This window comes from Anabrus simplex, chromosome 6, assembly GCF_040414725.1.
Source record: "Anabrus simplex isolate iqAnaSimp1 chromosome 6, ASM4041472v1, whole genome shotgun sequence".
In the NCBI taxonomy this organism is placed as follows: Eukaryota; Metazoa; Arthropoda; class Insecta; order Orthoptera; family Tettigoniidae; genus Anabrus; species Anabrus simplex.
This window is the reverse complement of record NC_090270.1, coordinates 154,688,292-154,710,139: the sequence shown is the minus strand read 5'-3', so window position 1 is coordinate 154,710,139 and position 21,848 is coordinate 154,688,292. Positions and strand designations below refer to the sequence as shown.

Genomic DNA, 21,848 nt, shown 5'->3' with positions numbered 1-21,848 from the left:
GGGTCACCACTCTTATTTCCCTTACATTACATATTTCCAGGTAGGGAATAGAAACAGAGGCCTCTGACTTCGCCGAAAATTCTACGTTTAAACCACCAGTTTACAAAATTACATTAAAAGAAAACGGCTATAACCTTCCTCTCAAACTATCCGCAGGCACTATCACATGTTTAGGAAAATTCTGCCATTACCTTCTATCGCAGGATATTCTTCAAGCAGGCCGCGCCCCTGCCTTCTAGGCCTCCGTCAAGTCACACTCCCAGGCACTGGAGCAATTCAGACAAGACGGCCCTAAAATGCCCTTCTTATGTAGTTCTGTAAGGGGAAGCTTCCCGATTACATATTTTCTTGTTGCTATTTGCTTTCCGTCGCACCGACACAGATAGGTCTTCTTGTGACGATGGGATAGGAAAGGCCTAGGAAGTGGAAGGAAGCGGCCGTGGCCTTAATTAAGGTACAGCCCCGGCATTTGCCGGTATGAAAATGGGAATCCACGGAAAACCATCTTCATGGCTGCCGACAGTGGGGCTCGAACCCGCTATCTCCCGATTACTGGATACTGGCCGCACTTAAGCGGCTGCAGCTATCGAGCTCGGTCCCGATTAAATTGAACCACACTTTACTGATAGGCTGGATTCCTGTACACAACCCCGGTTTTGATTGGCTAGAGAACATATTTACAAACGTCTCATATTTAGATTACAGTAGAGGAGGAACCAGCTGAATTGTTGACAACTTCAGTACATTAAGAAAACAGTTTGCAGAAAAAGGTTACCAATAACAAAAATGAAATTTTCTAAACTCTAGGTTTTTTTTTTTTTTTTTGCGTGAGAGTGAGCTAGCAAAATCGATGTTAGAGTCATCTAACTGTAGAAGACGAAATTCTTTGGAAGCTTACAAGTTCACGTTCGTTGGCATAGAAGGCCGTAGAGAAGGCGTGCAGTTTAAATAGCCGGGAACCGCTGGTATTATTATTATTATTATTATTATTATTATTATTATTATTATTATTATTATTATTATTATCTTCATACACTTCATACATACTAAACACATCACACTACCATCCACCACCGAAACACGTAATACTGATGACGTCCCACCACACAGCGTTGGGGCAACGAAGGATATTCAGCCGTAAAACTTGACCTAACTACGGTACGGGCTGACTAACGAATAGGGCAGGAATGATGATAGCAATAATAATGTTATTTTCCCCCTTTGGATGGGGCCGGTAGAATACACCTCTAGCCTGTCGTAAAAGGAGACTAAAAGGGGTCCCAAAGGCTTTAATTTTTGTATCATTTTGAGCCTGAAATTGCTTCCAGTTATTTGTGTCAGGCTACTCGTTTTCATATTTCTTATCCGACCTACCTTGGTCAACTGTTGTTCTTTTCCTGTTCCGACGGTGTTAGGCTTCCGAGGCCTGGGGAGTCCTTCATTTAAAGCCCTTTATGGTGCTTGTATTTCTTTGGACAATACATTCATTCTAAGCATTGTTGGAACTTTTCAAATTTTGTTTAGGATGGTTGCGCAGTTATACTTCCCCTTGAGTCAATAGAAACTTGATAAACTGCATTCCTTCAGACCATTTACAAATGAAACTGACCAATTAAAGGATGATGTACATGAAATACAGACATTAGTGTAAGTAACCACCAAACACACACTTTCATTGAAATGCAGTATAGGACTTACTGATGATTCAAGTTTTGCACACTGAATGATGATGGCATTACACAGGTAATAATAGTTTGTATGTATATACGATAATAAGCTTGTGGGCTTTTTTCACAGAGAACTTTGCTCTGCGTCTTCAAAAGATAATCTCGTCGTTCACAAGTAAGACCACTAAAAATGAATGAAGGTTTGAATGACTTGAACTTAAGAATGCTTTATCGTTGTCTATAGTAAGTGGTACTTTTGTTCGCCACTATATGGCTCCCTGTGCACAGTGCGAACCATCTCAAGACGAGGAGAATACGAATTTGGAAAAAATCGGAAAGAATAATAATAATAATAATAATAGTGAAAGGACACCTATATAAACCCTTAATGGCTGGCAACCACGTATTACTTCAGTGACAAAGGGTGTCGCTGTTGAAATACGTCCACAGCTTCCCGTATAATCCCAGACCTGTAGTGTTTAGTGTGGGTAACAGCTCGAACATGGGGTCGGCGGATGCAGGGTGAACCTGAGCTTACAAGTGGTCACAGCTGCTTCGCGGTCCAACAGCTCTGCACTCTGACCAGCCACACGAGCAGAGGAGGGATGGCCATGGCTCTCCGCCTCTGAATTCGGGAGACGGAGAGGGGCTGGTCCCCACTTTCGGCTGTTTTGAAAATTGTTTCTCCTGCACTAAGGTGAATGTCGAGACAATTCCTAGCATAGGCAACGCGAACGCCTACTCCGTCACTTTCTACAAGCATCTTCTGGTCTGAGAGACGGCGTCACGGTCTAAGCGGCTCACCTCTCCCTTCAAAGAAGGAATGAAAACATGTTAGTGGTAGTCGAACATCTTGCAACGCAACATAGATAGGGCGTGCTCAGCTATTGCTGATTTGTCTGGCTGGTTGAGACGGATATTACGTTGGTGTTCCTTGATACGAGTACCTATGGAACCGGAGTGTTTGGTCAATGTATACCTTGCCACAAGTACAGGGCATTTTGTACACCCCAGGATGTATTTTGTATGGCTTATTACTAAGAGTGGTGCAGACTTTGTACGGCAGACCCTTCAACGATGACGGGCACCATGTGTTGTAAGTGTAATGTACCTATAAAAACAACAACAATGAAACAAGGCCTTGCACGGAGAAACTTTATTTTACAGGCATATAAAAGAATACATAGTAATACACATTGCTATTCAACATACTCACTATTCTTATCCAAGCTCTTGTTCCTCTACATCAAGACATCGATGTTGGTTAAGACAGGAATCTGCTCCCAATTTCTGAAGCCACGTCATGACGTTCGTCCTTGTGCTTCATCAACGATCCGAAGAGATGGAAATCACTGGAGGCCTGGTCGGTCGGTCATCGTTCAGCCCAGCTCGACAAGGTTCACCATTTTTCTAAACGAGGTAAAGAGAATAGAGCTGTATTAGTATGTGTCTTTTTGGTGGGGGTGCCGTGAGGCTCCGCCCCGCCTCACAGCCCGTGGTGACCTACCTGTTTGGACAAATGACCGACAAGTGAGTACTAACGCAGGAACATAGCCTAGTACAATAGTACAGAATAACTTGAGGTGCAACGGCTAGTCTTCTGCCAGCTACTTCCACCCCTCCGTAAAGGAGAAGTTATGAGAAACCTCCCTAAACCCACCAGGCAATCCCGTATCTCCTTTCGGCACTGGTTACCCTGTCGCGGTCATACCAAGACATCCCCGGCGCTAGACCACTGCCGCTCAAGAGCCACTGTCACCCCCGGTCCATGGCCACCTGCAAGGCTTTCAAGGTAGAAAATGGAGAAGATAATAAAATTTAAAATATTTGACGCGCGGTCGAGAGAGAATAAATGAATTAAAAGTAGACTTGTAAACGACCATGCGGATGGCCAGTAATGCGGAAGCTCTTCCCAAAGGAGCTACTTCGCATACCCCTTTCAAATTAGGATATTAATGCAGCCACCACTTATAACATTAAGGACGGACCGCATAGACAATGTGGTGCCGCACCATTCTTGTCACAGTTTTGGTGGTGGTGGTGCTGAATATTGTTTTAAGAAGACGTACAACTGGGAAATCATCCTCCGATAACACTAATCAGAGGGGGGGAGTAGAGAGGATCCGAAAATTAGACAAATGAAGGTATCGGCCAAAGAAAGACAAAGTTCACTACAGGCATGGGCAGTCTAGCTTGAGTAACCGAGGAGTGAAGTCGCGCGGAGCAGTGCGTGCCGTGAACATGGTCGGTATTGAGCAGTACCGGGCCGCGATTGGGCAATGGCAGGTGAAGCAGAGGAAGGAGGCCAAGAATGGACTGGTGATAAGAAAAGAAGATGTAAAAATGGGCGAAGCGGTGCTGGCAGCGACAGTGATAGCTGTGCTGCTGGTTATTGGGGGGGGGGGGGGGTGAAATTTAACCCAGGCCCAAATACCAGCGGAAAATTCAGCTTGGAGGTCTTGGCAGCACTTAAGTTGGTAGTGAGCGGAGTAATCAAGAAAATTGCCAATGGGATAAGGTACAGGAAATAAAGGACATGATGAAGAGCAGAGAAAAGCGATAAGGAACATGAAGAAATGGCTAGAAACGATGACTGAGGTATCGAACAGGAGAGCGAGCAACAATGAGAAGGAAATAGAGTTATTAAGAGGGAAAGTGAAACATCTAGAAGAGGAGGTGATGATGATTAAGAGAGAAGCAGAGGGGTACAGACAGGAGAGAATGAAGAAAGCCATATTTATATATGGTGTGGAAGAAGGTGAGAGGGAAGACAAGATTGACCTAATCTCCAAGGTGGTAGAGGTCATACGGGATAGGATGAAGATAAACTTCAGTGAAGTGGACATAGACGATGTGGAGAGAGTGGGAAAAACTAAAGGACGGAGGCCAATTTGGGTAAAATGTTTCTTTACCCTAATGGCAGAAATTGTGACAAGAAACGGGAACAATTTACAGGGACAGAAAGTAGGGGTGAAAAGAGACATGGGAAAAGAAGGAAGTGAAATTATGAAGATTATGATCAAACACCTGTGGAGAGCGAGACAACAGGGCCTAAAGGCCCGAATAAGCGGTCAGAGGCTAATGGTGACGAATGGAAGATGGGTTAGGGAGCACTCAGTGGCGAAGCTGAAAGAGATGGACGAACGCGTTACTTCCGAGGGAGGAGAGGTGGCAGGGCAAGATGGAAGGAAGGAAGAAGTAACAACGAGGGGTGGAGCCGAGGAAGGTGAGGAGATCAACTCAGGTGAGAATGGACAGTGCAGTGTGGATACAGAAGATCAGAACAGTGAAGAGGTGAGTGAGGGTGAGCAGCAAGAAACGGCGAGAGCAGAGTGCAGTGGTCTAGGGAGCAAGGAAGGACATGGTAAGAGTGATCGACAGGAAGGTAAAGCTGTTATGAGTAGAGGAAGAAGTAGGAGTTTAAAAGACCTGTAGAGTAAAGTATGTAAAGGGTTGGAGGATACGGAGTGTATGGAGGGTATGGAGCGGTATAGGTTGGCAAAAAGGAGGAATGGAGGTAGGGGATGAGGGGGCGAGAACTACAAGGAGTATTTTATACATAAACGATATCTTGGATGGGCATGGGGCCAGCATCTGGGCCGTGCCTGTAATTAATGGGTTGGAGGTATTGGGATTGATTTTTGCTGATGATGTGATATTGATGACTCTAACATCAGGTGGGATGCAGAAGGCTTTAAATGTAGTGTCGCTTTTCGCGAAGGAATGGGCCTTGATAATTAATGGGAATAAATCTAAAACGCTAGTAGCCCAAATAAACAAAGGAAGAGGGGAGGACGAGAAATGGGTCTTGCAGGGAGAAAGGTTGGAATATTAAGGAGTCATTATTAACAGTAAAGGAATTTGGAACGATCAGATCAGTAGGGCGAGAAGCAGAGGTTTGGCCGCCCTAGCCTCAGTCAAAAACTTGCTAGCTAAATATCCGGGCATCAGTTATAAAACCTTGAGGTTAGTTTTAAGATCGGTGATTTTCGGTAGGGTATTGTATGGCGAGGAAGTATGTGGGTTGGATGAGAAAAGAGTTGAATTAAGACGAATTATTAGTAATTTTGGTAAGATGGTGATGGGGCTGCCGCTGTGCACGGCTATTGCAGGGGCAGAATTAATGTGTGGGGAGGATTTTGAATCTGAGTGTGTGAAAAGGACAGTTAGATACTGGATGAATTTAAAAAGACAGGAAGGGGGAGGGTATTACAGGCCGCGTACAAACAACAACGGAAAAACATGTACTAGGGGTGCTGGCTAGAAAAAATTAAGGGATACTTGGAGATGATAGGCTTGGGGTACATGTGGGAATAGGTGTCGACGAAGACAGAAGCTAGAGGGATGAAGGTGCTGTTAAGGAGGATTAAAGATATGTATAGGCAGAAATTATTGGCCGAAAGTAGATTAAGAAGTTCTCTTAGTGTTTTTAATAAAGTAGCAGAAGTTACGGGGATAAATATTAGATACGTTGAGAGGTTAAACAGGAGAGGATTGGTATGGTGGCTAATGAGCATTCATAAAAATAAGGGATGGTTAAAAGGTAGAGATAAGTCAGTATGTATACTGTGCGGGGCAGAGAACGACGATTTTCACTTATTAGGTAATTGTGAAGAAACAAGTAAGATTAGAAATATTCTATTGAGTTCCAAACATCGGAAAATATTAGGTACAGGGGATGAGCGGAGTATTATAAGGTGGATTATTAAGGAATGGGAAGACGGAGGAGAATTGAACAGGTATTTATGTGCGGTTAAAATGCCTGTGTGAGAAAAATGGAAGAAGGAGATTCATACGGCGATGGTGGTGAGTATAGCTTGGAGGGAATAAGGGGGTTAGTGTTTGGAATGGGGAAGTGTGTTTATGTTGTTTATGGGGGTCTTGTTTAACAGTATCCCGTGAATTGAATTTGTTTGGTAATTTCAACAGTAAGTGAAGTGCTGGTTATGTGTGCATAGTGAAGTAGGTAAAATTCGAGCCTGGAGGTTATGTAAGACCAAGTGACAAAAAGGGCATTCAGTTTGCGAAGTAGTTGAGTAAGTAAATGGTATGGTATGTGCGAAATGTAGAGGCCTTACCGATTGCGAGATAGCAGGATAGTATGCAATTGTTGTCATTTGGTGTACTTTAAATCCAGAGTAAGTAGGTCAAGGAACAAGGAATGCGAAGTAAGCAACTGTGTATACAAGGACTTGAGCTGAATCTGTTGTAATGTAATGTCAGCGGATTTTGTAGAACTATCTGTTGTGACGTCATGTGGTGAATACAAGGTCAGGGTAGGGCTAGATTAGTCCTTTTGTATGTAGATTCTTCTTTAATATTTGTATTATTTGACCACACGGCACCTCGTAATCTGCAGGTCTTCGGGCTGAGCAGCGGTCGCTTGGTAGGCTAAGGCCCTTGAAGGGCTGTAGTGCCATGGGGTTTGTTTGGTTTATTATTATTATTATTATTATTATTATTATTATTATTATTATTACTGACAAGATTATTGCATTGTGAACATGTATTTGGGCTGAAAGCCTGTTATGTTCATTAATAAATACTACTACTACCTCCTCCACTGCAGGCATGAAAATGAAAGACACCCTAGGCCACGTGACCCAATACCGTCGGGTTCTGAAATGAACAGGAGTTGATCAACTGAGGGCGGGCAGGGCAGATGAAAGTGAGGAGCCTGGAACAAGCAATGCCAGGGCTCAGCTAAAGACCCCGTGGTCACCAACCCACGGTCCCAAGTTAAGAGTCCGTGGAGCCCCTTTTAGTTCCCTGTTACGACAGGCAGGAGATATCTTGGCTGTTATTCTACTGCCCCCACCCACAAGGCAATTTTAATTATATTAAAACTCTCCCAAACTTTACGTCTGGCAGGGTGAAATAACTGACATGGCGAGCATCACATCTCGACTAGCATCATCTCTGGTCTTCTGGAGGCAATTTCCGTAATATTAACGTTGTTACTGCTGATTGTTTGACTAGACACTAAAGAATAGTACAGGGCAAGGTATATTGAGGAAATCATATTAAGGAGGTTGTCAAGAATGGTTACAGATTTCTCCACATGGTTATGAGGGTTTTTAGGGGATATAGTAAGGATGCAAAGGAGAGGGTGTATAAGTCTCTGGTAAGACCCCAGTTTATGGAATCCTCACCAGGACTACTTGATACGAGAACTGGAGATAATTGAAAGGAAAACAGCACGATTTGTTCTGGGTGTTTTCGGACAAAGGTGTAGTGTTACGAAAATGTACAAACTTTGTGCTGGGAAGACATGGGAGTAAGGAGACGAGATGCTTGACTATGGGGTATGTTTCGAGCTACCAGTGGTGAGTTCGCGTGGAATGATATAAGTGGACGAATAAGCTTGAGTGGTGTTTTAAAAGTAGAAACTATTAAGATAAATTTGGGATTCAAGGGGAAATTGGGGCGAATATTCGTTTATAGGAAGGAGAGTTAGGGATTAGAATAATTTACCAAGGGAGAAGTTCAATATATTGCAAAATGCAGATCAGTGGTGATTGATTGATTGATTGATTGATTGATTGATTGATTGATAAGCAGGAGATATCGTGGGTGTTATTCTACTACAGATCGATCAGTTGATTGATTGGTTGATTGATTGATTGATCAGTGGCTTATGCTGGGATCAAGACGTGGGCTACCGGTAGACTTAGGTTACTCCTTTTCGATGGTAGGTTTACTCAAAGTCAAGCCGTCAGCGTTTGAGCTGCAGCCAATAGCCAATGGAGAAGCCTATTGTGTTGTGAAATCTGCTTCACAAGCTACTGCCCTGGCCACTGCTGCTGCCAATACTCAACCCCTGATCAGTGGAGATGGTAGCCTAAGGCTTAGGAAATTAAAGTCCTGCTTTGTGGCTAAATGGATAGAATGCTTGCCTTTGGTCCGATGGCCCCAGATCAATTTTTAGAATCAACCCCCTCATACTGTTAAATCCCCTGGCTCGAGGACTGGGTGTTTATGACGTCTTCGCCATTCATTTTATCCTCATTAGGACACCGCCAACCCTACACAGATGTCACGCACCATTATTATTATTATTATTATTATTATTATTATTATTATTAAATACAAATGCTGAATTTTACAGCGGTCGAACCCATCGTTCATTGTTTTATTAGCTTCCTCGGGATATCAGTGGTGGTATCTGACCCATGATCACGGGTTCGATTCCAAGCAACAAAAGAGAACCTGAAAGATTGCATTTCATTTTAGCAGTTGTACCTATAAAAATAACAACTATATTGCTCCTATAACAGCAGCCCTGCAGTGCCTTCCTACAAGGATATAGAAGGAAACGGGAGTGAAATACCTGCACTCTGCTAGCTATATGATTAAGTCAGAAGTATGAGATGAGGAAGTATATACGATGATTAACGCATGGTTGACAGTAGTGACGATCTGACGGACCGAAACCTAGCACACCTATCCCCCCGGTTCCCGCTCCTATCCGTTATACAGCAGCAAGCCGCTGGGGGTGACTAGAGGGGAGAGGGACGAGAGTGGAGAGTGTGGGCTGCGATATCAGTCTTCGATGTTTAGCTCTCAGAAATACGTGTGACGTTTTTTCTCACTTCTTTCAAGTTTTGAAAATGGAACAATGTGTCAAATGCTTGCATTATAATGTGCTTTAGACTTCCATCGTTCTCAATTGAGGTTTGGGCTTCACCGATAGCCTTGGTAGCCGTCAGTGTACGCCACTGGTAATGAGTCCTAATTTTAATATCAAAACCAAATTGGGTTACGTTCATGGAGAGAATACACTTGTATTCTTCCGTATTACAGAATTGTAGCGTAACTAAATACATAACAAAATCTCTCCTGTCCTATACCAGTCAAAACCGGTCTCTCGTTGACTTCAACTCTCGTTATTGAGGTAATCTGGTCTCAATGAGAGTAATTTTGAGTAGTGCTCTATTCAAATGCAAAGTGAACTAAGTTAAGATCTTCAGCAGTTAAGACCTTCTCCGATGTCAAGACGTATAGCGCTCCTCCGATGCAATGATAGAATAGATTTGCTAGATTTGATAGAATTGCTCTCTCCAGCTCTTGTCGTGGATGTATTTAGGCTCCAAAATCTTCCTTCATGTACCATATCACATGGTCCAGTAATATCTGATGTACTATCCCTTCTCTTATCCATCGCTGTATATCCAGCATCTTGTTCCAAAACGTCCATTCACATAGGTTGAACTTTCCCGGGCAATCAAAGCGTCATGTAGCGAACTTCGAAAAGAAGGCGTTAACTAGGCTTTAACTGTCTCTTCAGAGTATGGAAGGGTTAAGGACTCTTGCAAGCTTGATGCCGTCTTTTTCCTGGTAATGGGCTAATATCAGCCTGGTGAGTCCGGTCACCTGTCCTCGGCTACTGGAAATTTACTGCAAGCTATTAATACGATTCATGTTGTAATACCTTACTCAAGAAGACGTTCGTTCAGAATATGTTATAGCAATGATACAAAGAAATTAGATGATGATGTGACATGGATGACTAAAAACCCTTTATATAAACATAATATTTAAAAATGACTTACTACTAATTAAATATATGCATCTTTCCACTTAATTACACAGGTCGATAACATTGTACATACTGTGATGTTCCAAGCATCACAGTGTGTGCAGTTTATTTTAAATTAATAATAATTTAATACGTGGGTCTTTCAAAAATTACCCCTGACTAACTTTATTAGTTGTATACCGGTAGTAAGCTTTTGCTCATCACTGACTAATCACTTAGAGCGAATTGAAAGTTTATCTGTATATTAAAAGAGTTTACTAAAACAGCTTTGTCAAATCCGGCCGTCCGTTCTACTGGACTGATTTGCTTCATTTTTGTTTCATGCTCTCCGGAATTACCGTCCGGTGAATCATGTGACATTGATAGGTCACTAAGTTCAGTCAAATTTGAGTAATCATACAATCAAATATTTAAATGATCACTCCAATAATTGCAGACGAAGGGGGACCCTAACCCTGCCAGGCTGATTTATTTATTTATTTATTTATTTATTATTTTTCTCAGATCTACAGCAACAATACCCATTTGATCCGTTAAAGAGAAAGATAACAATGCCCAGCCTAAGCCAAAATTCACACTCCATGTACTGTACAGAAAAAGAAAGAAAATAATACACGCACTGAACAGAAAATGAACAGAACAATTTAGTAAAATAATGATACTCCTTGGGCATGGCATGAATTCCCTCGGATACTCCGGAAACGTGAACCCCCAAATGCACTTCACCACGGTAGTCATCCTAGGCCTCTCCATGTCACGTCCAACTTCTCTCCTGAATATTTCTATTGTCTTTCCCGGATATGCAATTTAAGCGGTATTATGAATGTCACAGACCTTGATGCCCCTGCTGAGTATACACGCAAACCTTTGCACATTCCATTCCTCCGACATTTCCTCTACTTGACTCCCTCGGGGTTGCTGATTCCGTACTTCCGTTGCACTCACATTCTGCTACTATGTATTCTCCTCACGTTGCAACTTCATCACTGCACTACTTATCTCTTCCTGCTCGTCTTATTCAACCAAGCTTAATCTAATTTAAATAATCATCTACAACCAACTTTGCTTACCGATCCACCATTAACTAATGAATCGCTTGCAATACCATTTAAACTGCGCTACCTCTCTTATCATCGATCCATCATCGTCACCTTTCATACTCAACACTTCAATCCCAGTCCTCATTTACTTTACAATTACAATCATCTAAACTTCGCTACTTCTCTTATCATCCATCATCGAACTCCACAATCCATCCATCTTATACCTAATGAGACCATTTGAACTTCACTACATCTCTTATCACCCATCTATCGAATTCCACAATTCATCCATCTTATGAATAAATACCATACAATTACAATACAATTAAAAACACCTTATCACCTCGCTGCCTCTCTAATCCTTCATCCATCATACAATACACATGCAGACACCATCACTTGAATCTAACCATCATTACATATTTACCGACCCACACATTCTTCCAACCTCCCTAAACACTTATATTGCGGGCCACATTTAATTTGACCATTACAATACACATACAGACACCATCACTTGAATAAATACCATCTAAACTTCGCTACCACTCTTATCACCAATACCATTTAAACTTTTATCATCCATCATAACACAAGCAAACCAGGTTACTTACTACTGTTACTTGTCTTTACTTCTCGTAATTACCCCTTCTTCCATTTTTCCCTTTTTACCCCATAACTCCTTCAAACTCAAGCTTCTCCCTTTAGCCACGGCATTTCTTACTTCTGTTTCGTCCCTCAAACCATTATTTTCGCTCTGATTATGTCCACTTGTCATCCCCTGTGTTTCTTCTTCCTTCCTGCATCCTGCTTTCTTCTCTAACGCTGACCTCCGTCACTAGATCGTTCATTAATTTCCTGACTTCTTCCAATCTTCTTGCATTTACTCTTTCTTAAGCTCTTTTTACGATCGCTTCCCAGTAACCCCTTCTGCTCGGTGCTCCTCCCTTGATAATATGCACATTAGCCCTGCTAGTTTCTCCTTGCCTCGAACTCTCAGGCCTGCTAGTTTATTCTTGCCTCAAACTCTCATCCATTGATTTCAGTTTCGACACTGTCCACTTTCGGGTCCAATTCCTGTCGCTTGCCACAAGTATCTGGCCACTAATATACACTCTCAACCCCTGAATTTTTGCTTTTACTAAATGCTTCTTAAGAATTTTGAAATTCATACTCTCTTCTCTTCCGTAATCTCTCTTAACTCCAATTTTCTCACACCGTAGATTACCAGCGTTCCTTGTCACTATATCTGCCATCAATGAAGATAGCAGCGACACTTTTATGGGCCTGTGCCCTCCCACCTTGCCAACTCTCTCCACATTGTCTATATCGACCTCACTGAAATTAATTTTCATTTTCTTTTGTATGATATCTACCACTTTGTAAATAATGTCCACTTTAGATTCTGCCTTTTCTTCCTCCACCCCGTAAATAAATATGGATTTCTTCTTACGCTCCTGTCTGCATATTGCTATTTCTTTCTTCAGGTTTACCAGCTCCTCTTCCATATTTTTTATTTTCTCCCTTAGTGACACCAGTTCTTTCTCGCTGTCTTCCATCATTGCCTTCGTATTTTTCATGTAATCCTGGATCCACTGTCTCGTCTTTTCGTGCTCCTGGACTTGCTCCTGAAGCATCTTTTTTAATTGCTCAAGCGGACATAACTCCTGTACTACCTCTTTTACCACTTTCCTCATAACTTCTACGTCTACCCAGCTCATCCTATCTATCTCCTTACCGTCCACTTGACCCTATCGCTTCCCCACTCCTACTCCACTCCACTCAACAGGCGCACGCCACACGACACGTCTGTCCTCCTTACTGCCTTAAGCTAGACTGTTAGGCTGAGTGGCTCAGACGGTTGAGGCGCTGGCCTTCTGACCCCAACTTGGCAGGTTCAATCATGGTTCAGTTCGGTGGTATTTGAAGGTGCTCTACATATTTCTCCATCAGCTACGTAGAATAATTATAAACAGTTAAACATAAAAGGTTACACAGTCGAGGCTGACATTGCACTACTTTACTTCAGCTGTGTCAAAGCAATATCCCCTCCCTTGGATCATCCCCCACCACCCAACGGCTAACCTGTTGTTAGCCCGGGGGGGGGCAAACTCCATCTCCTGTTCTCTTCTTTTCTTCCCTTTCCTCTCGCCCCTCACAGAAACCTGTACTGAGAGAGGGGAACATCTCCCATGCTTCCCCGTCGGAATATCATACGTGGAAAACTCCCATCATCCCACCTCCCCGTACCCATTTGAATTCAGACCTGACCTACCATACTTGAGTCAGGTCACTGTCTCTTCTATTATCGTTCACAGAGCTAGAGGTATTATCTTGCAGAGCACCTTCGCAACACGTCCTTCTGTCTTTACTATGATCATTTTTTATATTCAGGTATCATAATAAGCCACCAAGTGTTAACCATTACCTAACCTAGCAATAAGAAGCAGACATAAAAAAACATTCGTGAACCCTGTTAAACCCTTCCCTCCTAAAAATATTTTCTACGCTCAGTTTCTTAATACTCTATTTCCTCACCGCACTTAAATATTTACACACACTGCCCGCACATTACCATTCTTCACAAGCCACCAAATAATTTTTTGCTCATTACCAGTCTGTCGTAACTTGTTTATCTGGTTCTCACTCAATAACTTATGTCTCAAACATTTGGATTATTTACACTCAAATATCATATGTAATCGGTCCTCAATTCACCACATAAAATACATACCTCTGTACCTTTATTTCTTATCCATCCCTTACTCTTATACAAACCCACCAACCACCATAAGGAACCTCTTCTCGCCGACCTGTCTACATCACTAATTCTTATCCTACTGACTACAATAATCCTATTAAAATGTCTAGTGTCTATATTTTCCTACATTCCTCTCTCAAAGTTTGCAGTTGTAAATCCTTAACCCTCCTTATAACAATCTTCCGTAAGCCTCTACCCCTCGTACTCCAGTCTTCATCCCACAAGTACCATAACCCCAGACCTTCCATAATCATTTTTACTTTATTACCCCAGCATTCACTATACCAATCTGATATTGGAAAGTTACTTGCAACAGTAAGCCACCTTCCCCTCTCCTTACTCGCCACCAATGTCTCAGTACCCTCTTCACAATTTCTGCTTCCATATACTCACCGGAAATTACTAATGCCCCAGAGCTGGCAGTGCAAGGCCGAACACTCATCACTGTTTTTCTGAACCTACTGGCTATCTGATAGAGCTTATCTCTATCTTTTTCAACCCCCCAAACCTCAGCACGATAAAGAACTCTGCATAGGACCACCGTTTTATAAACCATCCTTTGCGTTTCATATCTTATTCCCGGGAATTTGCTTTCCAAGGTTTCTATAACTGACATAACTGCTACTTCCTTCCACTTACTCTTTTGATCTGGTCCTCCCATCCCCTTTTTATTAATAAAGAACTCCAGATATTCCAATTTATCCCCTTGAATTATCTCGCCTTGCACTACCTACTTTCCTTTACTCTTTCTCTTTTTATTTTTTCGGCCTACCAACACCTTAGTCTTGTTACAATTTATTTTCAACGTCCAGTTATTAGCATATTCCGAGACAGCATTTAGGCTTTTTTGCAAACCTTCCTCTGATAACGTCAATAATAAAATATCGTCTGCAAAAATCTGACCTGGGATCTCTAGCTCTCCTAAGAAAGGACAGGCCCACGCATCCCTTCCATGCCCCTGCGAAATATCATTTATAAATATTAGAAATAAATTGGGGATAATTTGCAACCCTGCTTCAAACCCATGTCACATTCAATCAGCTCACTTACCACTCGTTCCTTGACCCGAATACAACAGTAAACAGACCCATATATAGCCTCTATCGCATGTATCATTTTTCCTGAAACCCCAACTATTCGTAACTTTTCAACCATTACACTTCGACTCAATGTACCAAATGCTTTTTCGAAATAAATAGCTGCTATAAACACTTTCCCTCCTTCATTCCTCTGATATTACTCAAGAATAATCCTAACCAACATTATATTGTCAGTCGTCCTTTGACCCTTTCTAAACCCACCCTAAAAATCGACAATATCCCAAGTTCCTCAACCCTGTCTCTCAATATATTAGCCAAAATGCCCGTATAAAACTTACTCAACGAATCCATTAGAGTTATTCCTCTATAGTTGCTCGGAAGATTTCTATCTCCTTTCTTCTTATATATATTGCGCATATAACTACCATTTGCCATTCTCCTGGAAACATTCCATTCTCATATACTTTATTAAATAACTTTAGTAACTATAATAATTTCGTGTGGCTATTTCTAGCCGAGTGCAGCCCTTGTAAGGCAGACCCTCCGACGAGGGTGGGCGGCATCTGCCATGTGTAGGTAACTGCGTGTTATTGTGGTGGAGGATAGTGTTATGTGTGGTGTGTGAGTTGCAGGGATGTTGGGGACAGCACAAACACCCAGCCCCCGGGCCAATGGAATTAACCAGTTAAGGTTAAAATCCCCGACCCGGCCGGGAATCGAACCCGGGACACTCTGAACCGAAAGCCAGCACGCTGACCATTCAGCCAACGAGTCGGACACTTTAGTAACTTATACCCTCCCTCATCCGTCTATTTTTCACCATTTCTTTCCCGAGTACGTTATTTATTCCGTTTCTACCTCCCGCCGTCCTGTTCTTCATTTTACCTGCCACACATTATCTCATCCCCTGTTATCTCTTTATTCAACTGATAGATCTCCATCACTAATCCCAGCAGTAGGACCAATTTCCCTCTTGTTTCTCTCCATCAGTCTCCTCGAGCTAATAATTTACAAAAATAATCTTCCCAATCTTCGCAGTCTATATTTGTTTTACATACCCCCTCCCACTTGTTAATTTTATTCACTCTTGCCCAAACTTTATCAGGTTGATTCATTTCACATTCTATATGTATTGCCTCCGTCTGCTCTCTCTGTCATGGTTTCTTTCTCTCAACAATGTTAGCCTTATTTTATTTTCTTAATTCACAAAACTGCTTTGTTCTTCCGCTCCCTCCATATTTTCTGAATTCCTTGCATACGTTATTATACCAACTTCCTCCCCATTCACTTTTCCTATTACTAACCTTTGCAATCCTAGCTACCCTTTTTATCGCGTACTCGATTAACTCAACTGCCCTATCGAAGTTACCTTCCCTCACGCCACCTCCCATCCTATCTTAATCATATGCATGACATTTTCCAGCAACTTATTTAGCCCCATTTTTACCTCATCAGGCTATATATATTTAGGATACCTCTAACTCTTACCCGAGCCTTTCTTAGTACCTATTCTCTTTACCTCCCCATCATCACTTCTTAACCTGATATATACCGGACTATGATGAGATTCAATCTAATCACCTACCTCAAGAGTCTTCATTATATCAAGCATATCCGTGCTGACTACCAAATCTATCACACCCCCTTTGTTTCGTAATATATGTCATTTTCCCTTATCTCCATTCCACCAACCGTTTAAGATATACATATTACCTTCCCCACATAATTCAAGCAACTTTAAACCGTAACTATTGCACTCTTTATCTTCACTACACCTTGATTCCTTCATCTTCCCACCTTCATCTTTACTATAGGCAGGGCTTAAGCCCCCTACTCTTGCATTCCAATCCCCAAACAAAATCAGTCCAACTTCTTCGTATTTATCCCCAATCACGTTTATTTCCAATAAAAGATCCTCGAAAAAATGTTCATTCGCGTAGGACGAATTTTTAGGGTGGTTATACAAAAAGGCCAAGCATACGTTCTTCTCTTTCGCTCTCCCCGTCCCCTATATTTAATCTTATCCTGATCAACTCCTCTATCTCATTTTCGATGTTTCTCATTCGCTCACTAATCTCTTCCTTTATCAAGACCATAACACATCCGCGGTTCCTCCCCCTTACCCTCTCATTTCCTTTTATTTTATTCTTCACCACAAACCCTCTCCATGTAAACACGTCCACTTGGCGCAGCCACGTCTCTAACAAGAATACAATACTACTAATTAAAAACTTCTTCGTGCCCCATCTTACCTAACAAACCTATAATTACAAAACCTATTTTCAATTCTACTGTAGTTATGAATTTCTATCCACTACCGACACTATTCCTTTCTTGTTTTTATCCCCTTCGGTCACGTTACTTGCACTACTTCTTGTTAATATCACACATTCTCTTCCGGCGTCCAAACCATCATTCTTACTCATTTTTGAACACTCTTTATTTACTTTTTCATCAGTTGCAATTCAGCTCGCGAGGGGAACAGACGTAGTGCTGAACGTGTGGAAAGTATAGGAGAGTGCTAACATGGGAGTTTCAGTTGATCAATACAGGTGTGCTATAGGCAGATGGCAGGGCAGATGGAAGGTGAAATCATCTCAAATGGTGAAAAACGGTTTCAACATTACACAAATAGTAGTTTCATTAGTAGTGGTGATGGTGCTACTAGTGATCGGTGGAGTGGAGGTAAATCCTGGCCCTGGGCTGTCATGGGATGATATTGAGAAGCTCAACGAGGCCATGTAAGAATGCCAAGCAGAGAAGGCCAAGGAAATGTTAACGGAACAAAAAAATGAATTCAAGGATTTGAAGTCACTCATATAATCCGAACTCAAGGATATCAAAGAGAGCGTATTACAGAATAAAAACGAAATTGATGGAATGAGGACGAAAGTATTGGAGCTGGAAGAAATGTCAAGGAATCTCGAAGAAAAGGAAAAGACACGAGGGAAGGAAGATAGGAAGAGAAACATAATAATCTACGGGCTGGTATAAACAGAAAGAGAGAACTGTAACGATATGCTAGATAGAATACTTTCCCTAATCATTGAGAGTTTGAAGGTCGAGTGTAAGGAGAGTGATATCGATAGTGTCTTTAGACTAGGAAGGAATATGGGGAAAAGACCAGTAAAATTATGTATGGTATCTGGTTTGAAGGCACCAAATTATTGGAAAATACGAAAAACTCGAAGGGCACGAAAATATGGATTAAGAAAGAATTGGACCTAGAAGAAATGGAAAATGTGCGAACATTACGTTTTCATCAAGGAAAGGCGCGGCACTCGGGCCTAAAAGCATTTATCCGTGGAAACAGACTTATAACAGCGGTCGAAACTTTGAGCAGGATACGGACTGTTAGCTCCGCGAGCTGGGACATTGCCTTGATGAGTCAGCTATGCGGAAGATCAGCAGTATAGTGAGTGACAGCAGTAAATCTGAGTCAGCAGGTGTGTGTGGCAACCAGCAAAGCAGTGACAGTGAACTGGATGACGAGGCGATCGAAATCAGGCAGCACCAACTCAGGAGATTAACCCAAGAAGAAGAGGTGGTCCATAGGAGGCAAGACATCACTGGGAGAAAAGAAGAAAAGAAACCTAACCCAACGTTACATTTGAAATATATTTGGGCAAGAAAAGGTTTGACATGGTCTGAGGAAGCTAGGGGGTCAGAAGAAGAAATAGTTAGCTCCCCAAGTGGATCCATTACACAGTTAGAAATAGCACGAATGACGAGAAGTAAGGCATTGGCGACACCAGATATACCTACGAACAAATAACTTGACTGGGTAATGGAATTAATAAATATCGAGGGTATATTAAGCAAACTGGGAAATGATGAATTTATAGATCTAATAAAAAATAGTGAGATTATTGGGATAGTAGAGACTTGGTTGTCGCGTAGCAAAAATGTGCAAATACCAGGATTAAGGTCTGGAGTAGAACGAAATATAAAAGGAGTCTGAAAGGGCGTTACCCGGGAGGGATAACAGTGATCGTAAAAGAAATACGTGTTGGTAAATTTACTGGAACGTAAAAGATCTCCTGCGGGACTGAATTCCGACACCTCGGCGTCTCCAAAAACCGTAAAAGTAGTACTTAGCAGGTTGCTATTCGATTAACACTTTCATTATCATTCTGATATATGTTATTTTAATCCTTAGTAGTGTTATTGCATGCAGCCATGTTTGATTACACAAGCGTCTCGGTATAACACTTGATAATACGACCTGGCCAATCACAATGCATTCTCGCCGTGTATATGGCCGTGGCAGATTCTATTTCCATAATCCCCTCGCTGTGGTGATGGCGTACTACCTGTGAAACCAGAGACTATACACTTCCTCTGATCACACGGAGGATTACTACTGTATTCTGTGCTAGATCCGCTCGGGGATATATCTTTCTTCATCGTTTCCCCCTTCACCCTTCCACATGGACCTGGTGATCTCTACTCTCTCTACTAGCGCTTCCACGTACCTTGGACTCGCTTACGCTGCTGCCTGCTTGATCATCGCAATTCGACCTCCCTAGAAAAATCTGCACCAGGTCACAAAAAAAATTACTTCTTCATATTGGTTTGACACCAAACACCCTTCCTGTTTATGAATATTATCCATTTCATGCAACTTGTCACACACCACGTTCGAAACCAACGTCCATTCGCTACCACCAAGTGTTGTCCCCTAATGAAAGCTCTCAGCCCTTGATTCCTAGCTCTCATTAGCTGGTTATTTAAAATTCCAATGATTCTCTTTCCGTCACTCCCGATGTCTCGTCTTACCCACACTTTCTCACCTTGTAGTTTCCAGCGCTTCTAACCACAATATCTGCCATCAAGGTGGATAATAACTTCACTTTAATAGGCGTATGCCCTTTGACATCACCTACTCTTTCCACATCATCTATATCCATTTCACTAAAATTAATGTTCATTTTGTTCTGTATCACATCCATCACCTTGTACACTATATCCACTTTATTTTCTTTCACTCCCACCTTATACCGTAGATGAAGATATATATGCTCGTGTGTTCCTGGCAGCTTATTGCCTCTTCTCTCTTCACCTTCTCCAGCTCCTCTTCCAAAGATTTCACCTTTTATCTTAAAATCACTAATTCCTCAGCATTATCTTCCGTCTTCAGTCTCAAATTCTACATTTTCTCCTCCAGGGACCCCCTATTTCCTTAATATCCGTCGACTGCTCCTTCATTAGCTCCTTTATTATCTCCTTAACTTGGTCTAGTGGACGCGCCTCCTTTACAATCTCTTTAATAGTCTCAGTTTCCATCCAACCGATGTTTACGTTTGGACCGGGCCCCCAATAATTAGTAAAATTTCCACCACTGCCACCGATGCCGCAACCATCCTCTTCTCCAGAAATCCTTTACTTATCGTTCTTCCTACCAATTTCATACTCCTGCATCTCTACCATCCTCCAATAACTGCTCTATATTGCGCTAAGGAGATTCCCATCTCTCTTACTAACTGCTCCGCACGTGCACCACCCTTCGTCGCTTGCGCTGGTAGAGATATGGGAATCGGGACGTGTGGAAATGATTTGGGTAAAAGTAAAGAAAGGAAACCAGAGTGGAAGAGAAAAGTTCATTGGTTTTGGTTACAATCACCATTCGGGGTCTCCGTTTGAGAAGAAAAACTTCTTTGAAGAGCTTGTTGATGCCGTAAACCAGATTAAATTAGGAAATGAAGAAGCGGGGATAAATAATGGGTGATTTTAACGCAAGGGTTGGCTTAAACATCCATTATACGATAAAGAAATTGATGAAATATTAATAGAAAGAAGGAGAAGCAAAGACAAGGAGTATAACAAAAATGGAAAGAAATTACTGGAAATATGTGCGATAGAGGAATTGTATATCTTGAATGGGGACGTTAAATTTCAATGTAGGTGCAATCTATGACTCCAATTGCGAAAGGAAGTCCATATTGCTGATGCCACACATTCATTGTCGCCTGCTGTTCATCTGAAGTACATGAGAATTTTATCCATAACTGTGCCTTTCTTACCACTTCATCTAGGACATGTTTGGCTCCATGGCTGAACGGTTAGCGTGCAGGCCTTTGGTCCATAGGGTCCCGGGTTCAATTCCCGGCCGGGTCGGAGATTTTAACCTTTATTGGTTAATTCCAATGGCCCATTGGATAACAACTGATTGTAGTTAACATACATACATGCATTATCATTATAGACTGTTATGACTTTCAGCGTTCAGTCTGCAAGCCTCTGTGAATTTACTAAACGTCGCCACAATCCTCGATTTGCAACTAGTGTTTTGGCCTCATTTAGTTCTATACCATATCTTTAAATCGTTAGAAACTGAGTCTAACCATCGTCGTCTTGGTCTACCTCTACATCTCTTACCCTCCATAGCAGAGTCCATTATTCTCCTAGGTAACCTATCATCCTCCATTCGCCTCACATGACCCCTCCACCGAAGCCGGTTTATGCGTACAGCTTCATCCATCGAGTTCGTTCCTAAGTTAGCCTTTATCTCATTCCAAGTACCCTCCTGCCATTTTTCCCACCTGTTTGTACCAGCAATCATTCTTGCTACTTTCATGTCTGTTACTTCTAACTTATGAATAAGATATCACGAGTCCACCCAGCTTTCGATCCCATAAAGCAAAGTTGGTCTGACAACAGACCGATGTAAAGTGAGTTTCGTCTGGGAGCTGACTTCCTTCTTACAGAATACTGCTGATCGCAACTGCGAGCTCACTGCACTAGCTTTACGACACCTTGATTCAATCTCACTTACTATATTACCATCTTGGGAGAACA

At 42.0% G+C, this 21,848-nt stretch overlaps 1 protein-coding gene across 1 annotated transcript in view; it reads right to left on the bottom strand.

The window, feature by feature from the left end:
- Positions 1–2,816: 2,816 nt before the first annotated feature.
- The window catches only part of LOC136876233 (acyloxyacyl hydrolase), a 175,554-nt gene continuing 156,522 nt past the window's right edge, over positions 2,817–21,848 (bottom strand). The window contains exon 11 of the mRNA XM_067150008.2: positions 2,817–3,077. Within this exon, the coding sequence (XP_067006109.2) occupies positions 2,994–3,077 (84 nt within the window). The 3' untranslated portion in view covers positions 2,817–2,993. The remainder of the gene's footprint in view (positions 3,078–21,848) is intronic.